This window comes from Trifolium pratense, linkage group LG6, assembly GCF_020283565.1.
Source record: "Trifolium pratense cultivar HEN17-A07 linkage group LG6, ARS_RC_1.1, whole genome shotgun sequence".
Taxonomy (NCBI): Eukaryota; Viridiplantae; Streptophyta; class Magnoliopsida; order Fabales; family Fabaceae; genus Trifolium; species Trifolium pratense.
In genome coordinates, this window is record NC_060064.1 from 12,162,288 (window position 1) to 12,177,160 (window position 14,873).

A 14,873-nucleotide genomic window follows, 5' to 3' on the forward strand; every position below is an offset into this window, starting at 1 on the left:
CATACAAACCATAAGAAGGTACAAAATAGCTCAGAGGCATAGAGGGGAAAGTGAAACTAAACTTTGTTTATGCTCATGCGCGAACCAATTTGGATTATTTGACAGCTAAATGTCTTTACCTTATTTGTCTCGACTGTCGTACATAATAATACGAGGATCAGCTGCACGGATCAAAAATAGAATCTCACCATTTTCAGACATACAAGCAGCCATCAGGGAATCTGCTAAAAGATATATGATTTCGTGTATGTTTGGTTATGAGTTTTTTTACCCCCAAACGTGAGTCTGGTGCTAAACGTGATTTCAACCTTTTTATGTTATGTTTGGATAACTGCAAAAGTGAATCTCTAACGTGATTATATAGCCCCAAACGTGAGTCTGCTCAAAGCTACAAATTGGAGCTTTTGCGTCAAAGCAAAATCAATTCCAAACAATTAATTTTCAATGACATGTATACTTACCTAAATACCCATAGCTTCTCCGATTTTTCTCACATAAACAACTTTCTTCTTCTTCATCACTTCAAGCTTTTGCAGATTTGGGGTGGAAAAAAAATTAAAGTGGAATTGGAAGACTGAGGAAAACACTCAATCCTCAAAGAAGCTTCAACCAAATAGCAATGAGAACACAAATGAAAAATTTATCACGCAGATTCAAGTGCATGTTTTTCTTTTCCTCTCAAACCCACAACCATGTATATATGGGTTTTTCCCCTTTGCAAGCTTGTGGTCATTAAAAAAGTTCTGAGCAATGAAGAAATTGTAGAAATGAGAAAATATTGAGATATGGGAGGATAGAATAATGACAGCAGAATATTAAGAGATGAGGATAGAGATCAATCTCCACAAATGTAGAATGTTCTAGTTAGGACCGATAAATTGGATCGAGAATTTTATAGGATTTTTTGTTTTGTTTACTTACTATTGGGTTTGGGTTTTTGTTAATTTTGTTTTGTTTTTTTTTACTATATTGGGTTGGATTTTTTTTGTCTCCCAACAAAACATGCATGATTGATTATTTTTAAAAATCACTGATTCATTATTTTTAAAAATTAAGGAGTATTTTTTAAGGATGTGATTATATTTAACTATCAGTATTTTTTTTTTTGTTTTTATAATGTTACAAAAATGATCAGTAATATATTTTTATGAAAATATACATATTAAAATTTAAAACCCAATATGGTAATTATGTATTTAAATGTGATTTTGGTTCAAATTGTCCAAACAACATCAAATATTGAGAATCACTTATATGTTAATTTATCCAAACATAAATCAATTCTACCAAACTCAATTCTATCAGAATCAATTCTACCAAACTCAATTCCGTCAGAATCAATTCTAGTCACCACTCAACCAAACACACACTTCAATTACTCTTTTTTTTTTTTTGGTTACATGATTTCAAGTACTCTAATTAAAAAAATTGGCAAACCAATAGAAATAATTGACGTGCATTGAAATTATGGTAAGATTACTACAACCTATAAATTGGCGTTCCTTGAGTTTTGGGAACAAATTAAGAGGAAATGTAGTTACGCGCGTTTGATATGTATTGTGCATTAGATTATTGTCAAAAAAAAATGTATTGTGCATTAGATATGGTAATTTGTAAATGTAAATATGCTAATCAGTCTATATAAGTAGTATATTAAGATGATGAAATTAAAAACAAATTAAAAAAAACTTGGAATTCAACATACCGTCAAATGCTATATAAGCACTTTCTTGTAAATCCTAATTCATTCTTAAGTCACTAAGATATAATTAATTAAGATAAGATGATGTATAATTAATGAAAAAGAAATTCTGAGCAAAGTCTCTGAAGAAAGAATTTGATTACTCAAGAAACTTCTATTAACTAACTTGCAAACATTTATTTAAAGAAACTCGTTTGATAACGTTTATTTTTTTCATACTAGCTTATAACCTATAAGGTAGCTTATTGGACTTGCCACACACACTTACTCGCGCCATGGAAGAGATAATTCCTATTTTTGATATTATTTATTTGTTTATTTTAAAAATAATTATGAGGAATATTGTTAGTAAGTAAACGACAAAGTTTTAAATCATCTTTAAATATTCACAGCTTCAACCTTTTTTTCCCTTCAAAATTTACGACATCAAAATGATTTTGTTTAATAGCGAAGAACCATTTCAATGTCACAAGTCTTAGAAGATCAAGTGTATCTTGGGAAATACTAAAGTTATTAGTTGAATCATGTTCTTCTCTTTTGGTGGCGATGTAAGTTTGCAGGGAAATATATAAATTAATGTGGGGGTGGGGGTAAACAACATAAGTTATATCATATATTAATCATGTTTAAGTACTTTAGTAAGGGAAAGAGTCTTAGGTCGACATCTATATAAACATAAGGGAAACACTTACCTGTAATTTCATGTGCACAGTTTTTACGGTCGTGCATGTCCTACTATAATATAGACATATAGTTCGTGAGGATGAAAAGGAGAGGTCTTGAGGAAATTTTTACATTTGAAGAAAGTATTAAGATAGTGAATATATGTGAGTTTTTTAGTTGGATGATCCTAAATATGTGATCCCTAAATATATATGCAGAAGCCAAAACGGATTTTATATGTGATATCTATCTCGGGGGAAGATCTGCTATATGAATATGAGTGTATATATTGATAATCAAACAACTTGATGCATTTTGTTTTTGAGCTTGAGTTAATTCTGCCAACCCTGGTTCAAAGAAAGGATTATGATCTTTACTAATTGTATAACACTTGTTGTTTCAGATTTTTTTAGCTGCTAATGTAAACTAATTTATGTATCAAAGGTGATATATAGAAGATTGCAGATCTTCTATAACTATCTCAGATGAAATGGACTAATTAGATTAAAATCAGTGTCATTGTTAGTGATCAAAGCATGTTGCACATGATTTATTTATAGGGAGGAAAAACTTCAAGGATATATAGTGAACTGTGTTTTAGCACTAGGAGGAGAAAATGGCTCATGGAAATATGGTGTGACAAAGCCACCTACCTCAGGGAAACCAATTGTGAGGAAAAACTATCAGAAGCATTCATGAAGTCTTTGTGGACCATGTCGCCGGTTGATGGAGATGGTTATATGAGTGATGGAGGACATGATCGAAATGAAGAGGTTAGGGGGATTTATTGTTCATGATCTTTCACTTTTTGCCTAAATTGTGAGGATCATTCGTTTAAGCTTTTTGAATTGCTTTTTGCAGGGTTCATATCCTTCCTTACATTCACTGGTCCATCAATATTTGTATGACGAGAAGCTAGCCAGATGAAATTCCCATTGTAAGGCCTCATTACTTCTTTTAATTGATATATATATATATATATATATATATATATATATATATATATATATATATATGGGTATTGCTAGGAAACACCCACTTCAATATTAGAAGGTGTTTGTTAGCAATCAACACCCTATCAATTGGACAAAATTATCCAAATTTTCCTTTTAGAAAAATTGAAGGGACAGGGATATAAATGGAATTTCAATTTTATTTAATTTAAAAAATTCCTACTATTTTATTCTCTTTTCACTTCTCGGTTATATAAAAAAAAAAAAACTGAGACTGCGATTTTTTTTTTTGCAAGCTGTTCAGGTGAACCAGACGACTTGTGCCGTCGTCATCTTCCGACTTGCTTCACTAAAGTTATTGTCGAAGTAGAAAACAGAGCAAAACATCACTCAGGTCTACAAAATAATGTTAGATATCGGCGTTGATCACTTGGAACAGGGAAAAGAAACACTAATGAAGCTTTTCCCATTAAAGAAGTAACAAAGCTTTTCTTCTTTTTCTTGTCGTACGTCAAACTAATTTTTGAGCGGAGGAGAGAGAATATGATGGGTGTTGAGAAATTACTTTAAGAGGCACACATTTATTCACAATAAAAAATAAAAAGAGGTATTTTTTGGTCAAAAGTAAGTAGGTGTTACATGCTAACAAACACCTTCTAACATCGAAGTGGGTGTTTCCTATATATATATATATATATATATATATATATATATATATATATATATATATATATATATATATATATATATATCTTCATCCTCGGCCATACATTACATTATAGATTCAGAGGAAACAACTTATCGTTTTGAAAATTTTCTAAGTGACTTCAGTCATCATGCATCTAGTAATTAACAAAAGTACATAACTCTATTAACTAACTATGTAACATATATATAGCCACTCAAAAAACTAATGTTGCTGATGGTTTCTCAAGGCCTAGAATTTGTCTTGTTAGAATATTTATTTAAATGATGTGGATTAGTATTAGTCAGAACATGTGATTTCAACATTCTTTCTTACTTCAATGACCTTATCTAGGGGTTTTCCTTTCTTTGGTTTTGCTATAACAGGTAGTGGAGTGTTTGCTTAATTAGCAAAGTCATAGAGGAGTTTGAACATCGCATGCAAATGCACCAAGAAACAGTATGCTTATCTCTCTCTCACTCAAATATGTTCAATTCCCATATTTCTTAGGTCAGTGAATATTTCCAAATCTAATGCAATTTTTTTTCATCCAAAATCCACTAGCCAAATTGATGTTTGTTATGAACAATGGCATGTGCAGGGTAAGAAAAAATGTGCAACGAAGTTGAAAAGACAGAGCCTTCATTTTCCTAGCATTAATAAGGTGCAAGGAAATGGAAAAGAGAATGATAGGGAATTGATTTCTTGGGATTAGATAGATAAGTTTTCAATGAACTGGAATGACAGCTTGCTTAACTAGTGATGATAGCCTCATGTCGCAATGGGAAGGAAGAATAAACTAAATAGTTTTCTCCAATGTTAAGTCCTATTTCTCTTTGGAGCCTTCAAAGCTATACTTTGAATTTGAAGAATCATATAGGCACGGGTCTGAGATGGCCATCACAGATCAATCTGATGAGCTTGCAACAAGTGATTCTTCAGAAGAATCATACATGAATCGGCTATCACATGCAGTAAAACCAATTTGTCCAAACGGATCAGGCTCGAAAACAAAGAAATCAACAAATCATAGACCAGCAAAGAGCTTAGAAACCAGGTAACTAATCCACTTAATTACTCCATATTAATAAGTTTTCTGCACTCAAAGATATGTTAACCTTTTTTCTCCTGTACTACAATCTGCTATGCTATGCAAATAGGAGTATGAAGCCATCATTAATTCCTACTCCATCAAGGAAACAACCTACCCTAGTTAATCAAGCCAGAAAGAATCCAGGATCGGCCGCTGCAAAGAGAAAGTACCAGGAATGGAAGAAGCACAGAACCTCAAATTTTGGCATGTTCAAGAAAAAAATACCAAAAAGAAGCTCTAATTAATATATATTTTATATATTGCATACTTGTCTAGTTTGCTTTCTTTGAGAATGATTAATTTAAGCTCAAAATTGCAAGTTTACCTCTTACTAATCATTACTCAGGAGATTTGACATGTTAATAAAACAAGTTGTAAGATTGAGGGTCAATAAGATACAAATATAGTGTTTTTTCAATTCTTATGAGGTTTATTAATTCTTGATCCTCTAATAGCTATAGCTAGCTTCTGCCTTCTAAGGTAACATCCAAAGGTGGGGGTGGAGGATGGCCCTATTTACCTTTGTATGCCGGCGGTGTGTTAGCCACTAGGTTAATGGGAAGTTCTTAATATCCAAAATGTAAAGTAAAGTGGAACCAAATTATTGTTAATCTGTTTTTTTCTTTCGTGATTATTTTAATTTGATTTTTAGGTGCACGTTGTTATGCTCACTCCAAATGTCTTCGCATGGAAGTTAGTGTATCATAAAGTTTATAAACAACTAAATGAGTAAAAATCAATCATGGAATCATTTACATATTCCTTAAGAAACAATACTTTTTTAATAAGATACACTTCAGATCAGAAAAAATTGCAATATAAATCACTCAACATCTTTTATATTATAAGCTTGTATACACAAGCAAACCGTAAACCCTAATTTGTTTTCCCTTATTTCCCTCCATTTTATCTTGCAATTTTTATTAAAAAATAATACAATTTTGTCTTGAGTAGGATTCGAACCAATGTTTTAAGAACCGGACCGGAGGTCGAACCGTTGTGACAACTGGTTCAAGGGTCAACCGGTCGGATCGGTTCAACCGTTATTGAACCGTTTATATTGAACCGTTCATATAATTTTTTCACGTGTTTGAGTCTATGGTTGGAAAGGAAAGATTTTTGATTTTTTAACCTTTCAATTTCAATCCATCGTTTTTTTTAATTAAAAAATCAGTTTTTTTTTTTTTTTTTTAAGTGAGAGAAAAACCGGCCGGTTTTCCGGTTCACCGGTTCACCGGTTCACACCGGTTCACACCGGTTTTTGACCGGTTCCACTGACTAGCGGTTCTTGCTAGTCGACCGGACCGCCGAGGGCACCGGTTCGTGGTCGAACCGGTCGGACCGGCCGGTCCGGTCCGGTTTTCAAAACATTGATTCGAACCCACAACTCTTTGGTAGAAGACAATATTTTCAACCACTATGGCAAGTATACCAATTGTGATTAAAATTATGTGCAATAATTGATAAGCACCATCAATTTTAAAAGTATACCATATCAAAATTATTGTTGACTATATTATTCATCACGAAATATTTTTATGTCTTTCTTGATCAATGATTTTTTTCTACCGGATCATAAATTTAGAGAATAATTATCATGTGAGATTTGTAAAGTTACTATCACGTGTAATTTGGAAAATTATTATCAAACTTAATTCTGCTAAATCATTTTTTTTTGCAATACAACCAAACACAATCATAGTCATGTCACTAATCACATTCATTATTTTGATTTTAACATTGCAGATTTAATATTAACCGATGATCAATTGATACAATATGCACTAGCAGACCAATGTGATTTAAATTATGTCCACAAAGTGTTAAGCTCCATCAACTTTCATAGGAAATATTTCATATGACGATTAAGCACCATCAATTTTCATTGCACAATTTAAACAATTAAAAACTGATAATCTCTTATATTATAAGCTTGCTAACATAAGCTAACCCTAAGACAATTTTTTTCCCCTCTCATTTTTTCTCTCTTTTTATTGCAGCTTTATATTAAAAAAATACAGATTTGTCATCGAACCTGCATTCCTTACATACAATAAAACCTTTCAACCGCTAAAACATGTGCTTCAATTATGAAAGAATTTAGGAATCCTAATATGTTAACTCTGTTTTCAATAAATTTGAAAGACGAAATTAATCACAATTTTTATTTATTTACGGATGTCTACTTAAGTTTATGTTCTTGATTATGTTTTTAATTTTTTTAACCTTTAATTATCATCAATTTTTTAACCTTTAGTTATCATCAATTTTTTTTTAATAAGTAAACAAAACGATGGGGTCCAAAATTATTTAAAAAATATATAAAATATAAAATAAGCACATAAAACAAATATAGAATAATTAGTCCATGAAATTCCCTATACTACTCTTATTGAAAATGCTCTTAAAAATTTTGTATTTTATTTTTTATTATTACATATTACACCTAATTAGACTCATGCACAACATGGGTCAAAGTTCTAGTATATCTAAATATTTGATGTAGCATTTATCCCATTATCCATATTCTGCTGCCACCATCCAAGATAGATAACTATAGTCACAGTGTTTGTGTGTATTTCACTAATTTTGGACTAAATAAACTAATCTCTATTCATCAAGTTTCAAGGGTTGAAAATTGAAAAAACCCATATAAAAAAAATCTATAGACGTGATAGAGAATAAGCTCACGACTACGCAAGTAACCATAATCATCCGGAAAAATAAAAACTACTTACTTTGGATTCCTCTTAACTTTTTTACCCTTCTTCTTAAAAGGAACCATATTCAACAATCGCTTCAAGGGAGGAAAAAAAAGTGGAGGTGTCCTTCGTTTCACTCGCAATCGACCTGGATATAATGCAAATGCACACAATTATATTTAAGTCACAAAACTTAAAATGGAAACATGCAAGTAAACGATATGCACTTGTAGGGAAATTGCAAAGTGAAGTGCAATCAACAATACAATATCTGTTATTTACTTGTGATGGAAGGGATTGAAACTATTCTAACTATATGGACTGCTGAGAGGGAAATAGAAAAAATTAACATCCAGCTTTCAGAAACAAGATTAAAGATATTAGTCAATAGATGGCAAACCTGAGACAGACTGAGTAGAGGCTAATTGATCCGAATCAGTACTCACTTCACCAAACTTTTTATCTACCATAATAACTTCTGGCGATGAATGTATTGCAACTGTGGAATCATCGTCCGTTTTCATTTCATCAAAAGGTGTTTGGTGTGGCATTTCATCTACTTCAACTGCATCAGTTTCCCGTTTGTTAAATTGTCCATCTTCCACTGATGTTTCAGAAGTAGATGTGTTCATATCCATAACTGTATGCTCTGCAATTTTTAAATCTTCCTTTGGCAAATTTTCATGCATCGTTGACAAATGTGCATTTAAAGTGACACCAGTGTTCTTCTCTTTGTGGTTTTGGTGTACTGGAGCTGGAAAACTGATGCCTATGGATGGTGTAAAAATTTCTACTTTTTCATCAATGTTGTGAGGATCATCTAAAGATTTTAGCAGTTTCTCATTCCCATGTGCTTTTACAGTATCCAATATATTATTACTTGAGTTGCACAAGCCTGGATGTGAATCAAGTGTCTTTGCTTCGAATGGGATGCAATCAACATCTGATTCAATAAAATTTTGAAGTCCTAACTCTGTACCATTTGTCTGAGTGGCAATCTCCGCGTTAGAATTGAAAGATTCAATAGTTCCGATATGTATATTTTCCTCAAAAACATTGTCACAGCTCACATTGTGATGTGTTGTGACAGTATCAGATAACCTTTCCTTTTGCTCGGGAGAAAGGTTGAGCCTGTCGGGCTGCTCAGTTGAGTTGTTAGATATAGGTTTTGACTGATTTACACTTTCAGCAACAGGAAGTAAATTTCCATTATTATAGCTGTCGACTGTGGCTTGTGCAATATCTGATGCTTTACAAAAGGCTGTTAATGGTTTTTTCATATCATCCATCTGGACATCTGAGTCAATAGAATTTTCTAGTTCCAACTTTGTGTCATTTGTCTCTATCTCGTTAGAATGAAAACCTTCAGTAGTTCCACTGTTTATAACTTTCTCAAAAAAATTGTCACATCTCACAATATGAGGTTTTGTTATACCCTCCAAAGATGACCTTCCATCTTGCTCAGGACAAATATCAGGCCTATTGGGCTGCTCAGTTAAGGTGTTAGGTACAGGTGTTGACTGATTTACATTTTTGGCAACAGACACGAAGTTTACCTTATTAGTGGAGAAGATAGAGAAAGCATCATTTGCAGGTAAGAAATCCTTGAGTTGACAACCTTGAGATGGAAGGCTATCTAGTACTGAATCAAAGTCAATGGCTTTTATAGTCTTTGATGCTTTACAGGAGGTTGGACCAGAATTTTCCATGTCATCCAATAAGATATCACCTTTACCGCTAGAAAGAGGGTCCCACTTTAGTAACTCCTGATGCCGGGCTTGCTTGGAATGAGATGCTACATTCGATGATAAAACTTCTACTCTTATTGCCTCTTTGTGAAATTGCTTTCTCCGTAGAGCATTGGATAAAAGAACCCTGCACACCAATCAGAATGATATTCAAGACATGTAAAACACTGGTCCAGTTGTGCCTAGAACCAAATACTATAAAGGATTTTAGCAGATTATTACCTACAGTTTTTGGAAATAGCTGCTTTAGCTTCCTCTTTTGAGAGCCCGAATAATAACAACAAATTTGAAACATCACAAGGCCCTCTAAGTTCATTCACCGAAGGAGCAGCACTTGAAAATACAATGTCTCGTCCACGAGTCCAGTCGATCAACAGCTAATGTATAATCAGTATGCAAGTTAATAAAATATCTTAATAAAGTAACTGTAATCACATACAAAGTTGCCAAAGTCATAGAAAACTGAAATCCAAAAACACAGTAATAGGAACGTAGACAAATAGAAAGGTAAAGTAAACAAATTTTTTGTGGTGAAGTCATCTAAATTCATATTTTTCATATCATGTGAATAAACTGTCTACAGAAACCAGTTGGTTCTTTACCCACCACGATCATGCTGCTAATAGCTATAGCCTATAACACAATCAACTAAAGATACTAAATAAACGATACTCAATAATGTACATACAGAATACTAATCATATTTTTCAACTATAGATACTACATTTTTTGTGGTAAGTCATCTAAATTAATATTTTTCATATCATGTGAATAAACTGTCTACAGAAACCAGTTGGTTCGTTCCATGCCACAAGTAATATCTTTACCCACCACGATCATGCTGCTAATAGCTAAAGCCTATAACATAATCAACTATAGATACTAAATAAACGATGACTCAATAACGTACATACAGAATACTAATCAGCCTATACTAATACTAATATATGCTTGATAGATCCATTCTTATGCTTAAACAAATACTAATCAGCCTATACTAAATTCCTGCTTATAAACACAGAATGTGCATCCTGCGCACATCCTCTGCATCAGTAGGCATTTTATAGACTACACCAATAAATTCAAAACCCAACCTTTCTTTGTTGTTAAACACATAGTTGAGGTATCATCCCTCAAAACTTCAATAATCAATCACACTTCAGGACACATAAGTTCACCTTTTCGCCCTAATAAAAATAACAAGTATCTTAATAAAGACATGTGGTATAAATGTGTGCTGGAACTTGACATTTTTATTTCTATGACTATTCTGTTATGCGAGCTTACTATATGATATACCCTATGTGCCTGTTAATGAAACTTGTCTTATTTGTACAACTAAGGGGTGAGTTTACCATTTAAGAAGAGACAACATATGAAACCTCTCATACATATTTTTATTAATTTACTAACAGCATACAATTGAGTATGAAAGCAAGTCTGCCAAATTGATATCTCAAAATTTATTAAAAACAAAAATCCATACATAACTTGGGAGTTCCCGACAAAACAACATAAAAGAAATGAGATTTGTAAGGTAAACAGTCAAGTAATAGAAAATCTGCCATGTAAATTCATTCAATTGTTAACTTATATAGGGAAGCAGCTATCACCTTAGCATTGGAAATTAACTGTCTCCTTAATTGGACATTAGAAATAAGACCAGAGTATGAGACTTCAAAAACAACGCCACGCTGTGTATAAATGAGCCGAATGTTAATATTTAGCTCCTTAAAGAAAGTTTAAAGCCAAAATCGAACTCTCTAAAGCAAACCTGAATAGCCATTTTAACCATAGCCTGCTTCAACCTAAATGGCAACTTAGCTGAAAAATCAATCGAAATGATATCTACCTGCAACAATAAAATAATAAGTAATTTTCAAAAGATCAATGTAAATAAACTCTTGATCATGAGTAAATATCCAATCCAATGCCTAATGAACACGAAGAACTAGTTAGGCCATGTTTGGAAAAATAAGTGTTTATCATATAAGTTCTTATGTATAAGTTATTTCTATAACAAAAGATAAAATAAAACAAAGTAAGATTGTTTCCAAATAAACTTTAAGTTCTTTTCATAAGCTATCCTGGAGAGCTTATGGAATTAAGCTGAAAAACAAATTATGAACATCATAAGCTATCTAAAACAGACTCCTGACTCAAAAAACAGTAGATAAGCTCAAACAATTCAATCCACCAAACAGGTTTAAGTACCAAGATACTGCTTCAAAATAGTCTTAACAAAGACTAAAATATTGATTAAATGATCAAATTAGTCTCTAACTTTGTAAGAGCCTCTCAAATAGGTCTCTAACTTTATGAATATTTCAAAAAGATCACTGACTTTATTAAATTGTCAACTTACTATTAATTAAGTCCTTATATTTAACAACTTACTATCAATTTAGTCATAAATATATCAACTTATTCTCAATTTAGTCATTAACATATTCTTTGAATGATTAAAATTTAAAAGAATCAAGGACCATTTTGAAATATTCATAAAGTCAGGGACCTATTTGAGTGTATTACAAAGTCAGGGACTAATTTTGTGGTTTACTCCTAAAATATTCTTCAAATTTGACTAATTTGCCAGAAATTAAAGATTTTAGAAAACTACATTGCATGTATTTCTCACATAGACTAAAATTGTCAATGTTTTCAAATAAGCTCTAAGTTGTTTTATAAGCTATCGTAGAGAGCATCATAAGTTCTCTCAAACAGACTCAAATGTACTTATGTCGGTGTAAGGAATAACTCAACGCAGGTCTTAAGGATAATCAAAATATTTTCTTGAGGATAATCAAAAATTGAACTAACCGCCATTCTCTCACAAGCAATATCAAACACAGTCTGATTGAAAGGTTTAACAGCAACCAAATCATAAGTCTTCAAAATAGGGTTTCCAGCATTAAGAGCATTAGCCTGCAAATGATTCTCAACACAAACAGTGAGCCGCGTGTACTGACGAAACGGAGTTGAAGAAGGAACACCGAGAAGCTCACGGTGGAGTTTGGCCGATGAAGAAAGAAACGGAACGACATTGAGGAGAGATGAGAGTGATAGAGGGGAGATTGAACAACGGTTGTTATCGGACATAATGCCTTTCATCGTGCGGTTATATGCGATTCCTGTGTAACCTAATTCCATTGCTTTGACGGCTAGTTTTATTCGGTTGTTTTCGATTGTTGATTTTTCAGATTTTGTGCTGGATTCTGGGTAGGGTATGTTCAGGTCGAAGAAACCCATTGTTAATGGCAATGGAGGAATGAGTTTTGCTGCCGCTAGTCTCCCGGTGGAGAAGGTGAGAAGGTAACACAAACGCCAGACGGACAGACGGCGGTAAGGCAGTTGGCGATATGGCAGTAACACAGACGGCGGTAAGGCAGTTGGCGATATGGCAGTAACACAGACGGCGGTAAGGTGTGACGGCGAGATGTTGCTGTGGAGTGTGGAGAGGTCAAAAACTGAGTATCTCTTTTTTTTTTTCTTCTTCTTTTTATATGTTTTTGTTTTTAATAAACACGTGTTAGACTACCCACAATGGTTTCAACACCAAAAAATATTCAACACCCACTTTTTCACTCCACATCATTTTCTCTTTCTTCCACCTAATCATTCAACACACATTCAACTTTTACCCTCTCCAATGGTTTTTATATTCAACACCATACCCCACCACTTTCTCTACCCCACCACTTTCTATTTCATATTCTTATTTTAATTTTAATTTTTGTTTTTATGATTAAATAACATTATAATTATCGATTAAAATTAAATTAAAATAATACACTTAACAAAATTTATTTAATTTTTTTTTTATTTTCTTAATTTAAAATGCAATACATCATACAAATAACGTAATTAATACGATACAAATTAACTTAAAATGCAATACAACACACAAGTTAATTAGAAGAATTGTTGGGATCCATTTCACTAAAAAAAGATTAAAACTTCAAAAGAAAGACTAATTAGAAAGTTAATAATAGATTAAGATAGTGAAAAATTTGATTTTTTTTTTCTGTGTCCAAATGAAATGAACCAAGTCTCTATTTGTAGAGAAAAAAAAATCACGAATTTTGGTATAAAAATTAAAAATTAAAAAATTAATTTTCAATGAAATAATTGAGTTCAAAGGATAAAAATCATAAAAATCCACCGGACCAATCAGCAGCAGCCACGTGGCTGCCTTTTATCCAAATTCAGTTTCTCTCTCCGCATTCCCTGCCTTCCACTCTCCCTGTCCGCGCGTGTTTCACACGCGCCAGTCTTGGCCAACGAAAATTCGCCACGCGTCCCCCTCATGTCAGGATTCAACATGTTGAAAGAATTCATCTTCTCCCTCCGCCAGCAAGGTTTCAACAGGTTCCCTCCAATGGTTTCAACAGTTGAAACACACATTCAACACCCTTTTTTCTTTCCATTGCACATGGTCTTAGATTTAGATTTCAAAAAATTTTAAAGTATTTTTTTTTATGCTAGCTGAAGCCAAATTGTTCAAAGATTACTATCAAGATATTTATTAATCACAAATTTGTTGTACAACAACATTTCGGATAAAGTTTGGTTTGACAATAATGTCAAACACGTTAAAACAAATATATTTTCATCAACACAAATACGATAAGAAAATGTATTTTCATCAATTACAATATATCAAGATGAATTTGGTTAAATGTTGTATGATATTGTTGATAAAAAAACTCATTAAAAATTGTAATTTTGTGTACATGCAAAATCAAATTATTGAAGACATTGATTGATAAGGTTGAGAATATTATCGAAAAAAATAAATTGTTTTAGTTCAATTTTTTGTTCACAATTTTTATATCATTGACGACAGTGTTTAAAATTATGAGTCATGTGATTATGTTGATGATGGACAATTTAAGACAAACTTGTATTTAGATTAAATGACTAGAATGTAACAAATAAAAAAAGATGACTAACAATAGATGGTTAGGATCGTTTATAGGCGAAAAAACTCATTGTTGTTGGCGATGAGATGAGTTTTGCCACCGCTCGTCTCCCGAAGTTTAACAGCGTGGAGGTATGAATAGAGAAGGTGTTCGGTTGTGTTAATTATTAATACCCTAATTTTCTCTTTTGAATTTGATGCTTTATTATATTGTCACGTATTAGGATTATGCAAAAGTTTAATGTTAGGTTTTCAATTTGATAATGTTCATAAATTAGCTTATTAATTAATTAATCATACCAAAAATACCCGATTGAAGTGTAAATTAATTAATTATTTTTGATAATTTATCGATCCATCCTTATCGTGTTTTACGTAGTACTAGTGCATTGCAATTGCAATGGTC

The 14,873-nt window shown here is 32.4% G+C and overlaps 1 protein-coding gene and 1 long non-coding RNA gene across 4 annotated transcripts; one reads left to right on the top strand and one right to left on the bottom strand.

The window, feature by feature from the left end:
* On the bottom strand, positions 1-13,037 carry LOC123892426 (protein GAMETOPHYTE DEFECTIVE 1-like). Of its 2 annotated transcripts, XM_045942208.1 has the most exons (8): positions 12,971-13,000; positions 12,367-12,932; positions 11,321-11,398; positions 11,160-11,240; positions 9,769-9,923; positions 8,199-9,673; positions 7,835-7,946; positions 1-221 (listed from the first exon to the last, which is right to left on the bottom strand). In XM_045942208.1, the coding sequence occupies exons 2-8, from the start codon at positions 12,793-12,795 to the stop codon at positions 194-196; spliced, it is 2,358 nt and encodes a 785-aa protein (XP_045798164.1). In that variant the 5' UTR covers positions 12,796-12,932; positions 12,971-13,000; the 3' UTR covers positions 1-193. The 2 variants fall into 2 exon arrangements, with proteins under 2 accessions (XP_045798164.1, XP_045798162.1); XM_045942206.1 differs by lacking the exon at positions 1-221 and having other exon boundaries at positions 7,587-7,946; positions 12,367-13,037.
* On the top strand, positions 4,117-5,623 carry LOC123892427. Of its 2 annotated transcripts, none has more exons than XR_006803191.1 (3): positions 4,117-4,513; positions 4,605-5,060; positions 5,164-5,623. It is a non-coding gene; the product is annotated as an uncharacterized LOC123892427 (long non-coding RNA). The 2 variants fall into 2 exon arrangements; XR_006803192.1 differs by having other exon boundaries at positions 4,117-4,462.
* Positions 13,038-14,873: the final 1,836 nt, after the last annotated feature.